Source organism: Mesitornis unicolor, unplaced genomic scaffold (genome assembly GCF_000695765.1).
Source record: "Mesitornis unicolor isolate BGI_N332 unplaced genomic scaffold, ASM69576v1 scaffold14196, whole genome shotgun sequence".
In the NCBI taxonomy this organism is placed as follows: domain Eukaryota; kingdom Metazoa; phylum Chordata; class Aves; order Mesitornithiformes; family Mesitornithidae; genus Mesitornis; species Mesitornis unicolor.
In genome coordinates, this window is record NW_010190425.1 from 123,734 (window position 1) to 128,380 (window position 4,647).

Genomic DNA, 4,647 nt, shown 5'->3' on the forward strand with positions numbered 1-4,647 from the left:
AATGAAGTTCTCTTCTCACTATGAATGCCCTGTTCACACTATCTTACAAGTATCAGACACTTCTTTCTTTGCTGTTGTCCCAAGCAATACAGCATGACCCAAGAAATCTAAAATATTTGAAGTTAGAAAACAAATTTAGTTTTTCACCACAAAGTTCTGCCATAAAAATACATGCTTTTCTATGTTCCCATTTGGAAAAAAAACCTGTCATTATCGAAAAATAACTAACTATCATTATTTCTGATAAGGTAATCACATATTACTGGAGTTGCAACTACCATTTTCAGCAAGATTGCTTTACAATCTCTAAAGTAAAATAATGTACAGCATAACAAAAAAATCCCTGAATTTTATGAAATTTCTTTACATATTATGAACATTTTTTTTGTTTTAAAGTAATCCACAGAAGTGCTGTGTTCTCTACAGACTGATCTTCTATTCGTTAATCTCAGTTACGTAATACCTGTACAGTGTTCAATGCAAAGACTGTACTGCAGGAATAAATTAAACCAAAACCCAGGTCAGGTCCCAGCTGATAAATAATAATAAGCAGAAGCTCAGTACCTAGAGAGTTGCAGCGTTCAATCTGGTTGGAAACAGGCTGTAGCGAGGCAAACCTGGAATCTGGCCTGCAGCTTTTGAGTTTAACAAAAAGAGCTTTTTTTGGAGCACAAGTGAAGTATCGAGTCCCTTTAAATGTTCCATCCGTACAACCCGCACATTCATCTTCCTGAAAATTCAAGTGAGAATTCACTATTATCTCTAGAAATCTGCAGTAAAACATTCAACAAAATATCTACCCATAAGTCACCCTTCAAGTACCCTGAAGCTTGATAAACAACATTCCTGTATTTTAGTACACAAAGCTTCAGCTGAGGTGTTCTTTAACTGGATTTACTGAAGAAATTAAGAGCTGCACCTTTTTTCTTCATGCTTTAACTTTCACTCCATCCAAAATAAAATAAAATTACATCAGAAACAGCTTGGGGAGGAAGGAGAAGAAAGCGAGAATTAAACCCAGTCAACACTGGGAACTTAACTAAGCTAGCTAGTCACTCCAGATTCCCTCTGCAGTTCGAAAGAGCAGACCTGCATTACTGAGCACCTCTTAAAACTCAATTAAAATCACTGAGTACTGGGCAGTGTACTTCCAGTGTGACTGTGGCCTGCACAAGAAAAACACAAAATGCGTATCAAGGAAAGACAGCACCAACTAGGTATGAAAAATAACAAGTTATCATTATTTCACTTTGACAATATTATTTAAGGTATATTGTCTGCTTACTAACAATTGCTAGGTTTTAATGCAGAAGTGCATGACAGGCAAGTCCAAGATGCCAATTTAACACAAGGCATCCTAAGATGCAGTCTCAGAACAAACTATAGCTTGAGCTTCACCCAAAAAACCCACAAGCATCAGAATTGCTTTGCAAGAGCTGAAATTCCAGTCACAGTCTCACCTACTTTGCTAAACTTGTTTGTTGTTTTATGTAATTGTACACTGCTTCATCTGAAATTTTATTGAACATTACCCCAAAATATAGAACCCTCTCTCCCTGACTCTGTACACATTTATTTAACTGACAGCCAACCACAACCTTGGCAGCAGCCACCAGAGAGTAAGCATCTGTACCTAACAGCAATTCATGTTCGCAGCAGCTGTGAATTTCCAAAGGGCCTCCAGGAACACATAAAGCACATGGCTGTCAAATCAAGAATGTCACTACCATCCATTATCAAACCAGCGTTATGAGTCTGACAGTCATAACTGAACCCTGCCTGTTTGCTGGTATGCAAAAAGCAAACAAAAAGCTGATATTCAGTAAAGACTCTTCCAGCCAGGACGTTTTATGTAAGTCTGCCTTTCAAAGAACCTTTAAATACAGTTGTCTTTCAATTAAAGTCTTCATAACGTAAGCAAAGGGCACTCCTTTGAAGCAAGTAAGTAACCAGTCCCATAAATTCAACTATCTGTTGTGACACAAAGACATCTCAGAGCATAGAGATGTCACAGAATAAGGTCTAGGGCAGCCACAAAAGTTGGAGTTCATGTAAGAATTTAGCTGTGTTAGAAGAAGCAACCTGTTTGGACAAACCCCTCCAGACTGACTGCTTTTGAAAAGTATAAAGGCACCAACTCCCATAAACAAAACTAGTAGCGTGTAATTGATACGAACATGAACTACAATTGATATTTACCAGCTCCAGTCCAGCTAATACTTCATTTACTCCAGGGGGCTGGCCAATCCAGCGGATTACTCCATAGAAAGGAGGATTTTCTTTAACTTCAGCCAAGGAACCTGCTTCAAGACCATGTGAGTTCCCAACTGGGCCTGCTGTTGATGGACTCTCCTGGTTAGCCGTAGTATTTACATCACCAATGACTGACTGAACGGATAAAGAGAGAGGACTATGTCCAATAGTACCATTAGTAGTTGATGCTTTTGTCAAACTAAAAGGGAGGGAGTGAAATCTGTTTTCTGTAGACACAGAGTTTGTTAAAGGTGGCTGGAGTGGTGGAGAAGAATGTCCAAATCCAGGAGACGAATCAGTGAGTGATTTTGCAGGGTCTTCAGCAACTGTTAAAATCAAAACCAAGATGTCAGTAACTGCTGGGGTTTTTTTTCTCCCTCATCTTACAAAAGGAAAGACTTAGCTGTCAAACCAATGAAATGTATCTGCAACTACACCTGATTTAATGGGTGTCCTGTACAGGAAGCACCAACAGCTGGGGACACGCAGGAAGAGGTTTGTCACTTGGCACCACTGGAGAGACAGACCTGGCTGAGGAGACACCACTGTGGCCCTCCCCTTTTACCACAACCAAGGTAAACGAACAGCACAGGGAAAGGAGATGCAAGCCAGAAACTAGAGGAAGGTTTACCCCAAGGATTATGGCTGCAATGGGCAAAAGGAGGAAGAACTCATAGGTCAGTGTGACTGGGGAAAGGATTTGGTTCACAGCTTATACAGAGATGAGTAATTGCTTGCAGACGTGATTTGCAAATGGAAAAGTGTTTATTCCCATGGCTCTTTCACAATATACTTGGGTTCTAACAGAAGGAACCTATCACAGTCTATAAAGAATAAAGCATTTAAATAAGTTATGATTAATACAGTGCTTCATAAATGAGATTACAACTAGATATAATAGCGCAAAAGCTCTCTATCTTCTCTCATCTCTACATGGTCTCTGATACACAGTTGGTATTCACAGAGCAAAAGCCTCCTCTTCATCATCTCTTCTCCCCATGCTGTTTTATTAAGTTGATGACCAAAATTTTTAAAATATATGTATAAAATAATTTTTTTAGAAATTAGATCTGGAAGCAAATCAAGACGCACTGATCCTTTGGGAATCATAGAATCCCAGGTTGGAAGGGACCACAAGGATCATCCAGTCCAACCTCTCAAGGTAACAGTATCGTTTAAATGAGATGAGTCAGCACTCTGTCAAGCTGACTCTTAAAACTGACCAATATAGGGGAATTACATTAAATCTCCCATGGGAGATTGTTCCAATGTCTAATAGATCACATGGCAAAAAAACTTCTTCTGGAGCTCAATTGGAATCTCTCCAGAAGCAACTTGTGTCCATTACCCCTCATCCTTTCCATGCGACTCCTCATGAAAAGGGAGTCTCCATTGTCTTAGTAGCCACCCTTTATGTACTGGTACATGGTGATAAGGTCTCCCCTAAGCCTGCACTAAAAAATACTGAAAACACATTTATGCTTAGTCAAGACTATTTTTCCCCCCTACTTCCAGACTGATCAACTGGCATGGCAGAATATTACAGTTTCCTTAGATCTGTAACATTAGCTACAAAAACACAGGCAAAATAAAATTACATACTTGGCTACAAGGATATAGCCTACACAGACTTCCCTCCAAGCCTCAGCTTTTATTTAGCCTGCAAGACATACACAATCCTACAGAGCTGCACATACGTTGCCAAGAATGTAATCTCCTAGTATGTCTTCAAGGGGGCTCCAAGATGCTTTTTACGATATAGCATGCCTTCCACTAAGACAACATATTCCAACTGTTTTAAATTTAAACTCATACTTGTTTTATTTTAAGAATATCAATACATTCTGGTTTTGTTTGGTCTCTTTAAAAAGCGTATGCCTCCATGAAAGGCTATCATCTCTCCTTACCTTCATCAATATACCATGGGGGTTTTGCTTTCGTTTGAGGCTGAGAGTCAACTGATGAGCCATTTAATGTGTAGAAGACTTCAGATCTGTTTCTATTTCCAGGTTCAGAGGTAGATCCTGGAAAACAACATGTTTTACTGAAGAGATTAATCTCTGTTTACAGAACCTTACCTACACTCTTATTTCATAGTCTAAAGTTACTGTATTTTCAAGAAGACATAAATGCCTTTTCACAAAGCACCAAATCCTCCCAGCAAAGCAAACACAGTTCTAAGCTTGCAACAAGGCAGCAGTTTCTCTCAAACCAACTTAATCCTCCAAGCTGAAATTTCAAGTCACCAACCTGAAAGAGCGGCAGAAAATACTCAAGTGCAAAGTTTTCATTGCTATAAATTATGAGTATAAGCAAGCATTTCAGATACAGTTTATAGCAGGTATTTTTCTCTATTTTTAAAGAAAAAAAAAATCACAGTAGGCAAATAAATTA

At 38.8% G+C, this 4,647-nt stretch overlaps 1 protein-coding gene across 1 annotated transcript in view; it reads right to left on the minus strand.

Annotated features, from left to right (window-relative positions):
• CYLD (cylindromatosis (turban tumor syndrome)) overlaps positions 1–4,277 on the minus strand; it is a gene marked incomplete at its 5' end in the record, with an annotated part of 15,126 nt that extends 10,849 nt beyond the window's left edge. The window contains 3 exons of the mRNA XM_010186404.1: positions 565–730; positions 2,200–2,579; positions 4,161–4,277. Of these exons, the coding sequence (XP_010184706.1) occupies positions 565–730; positions 2,200–2,579; positions 4,161–4,277 (663 nt within the window). The remainder of the gene's footprint in view (positions 1–564; positions 731–2,199; positions 2,580–4,160) is intronic.
• Between the last annotated feature and the right edge of the window lie 370 nt (positions 4,278–4,647).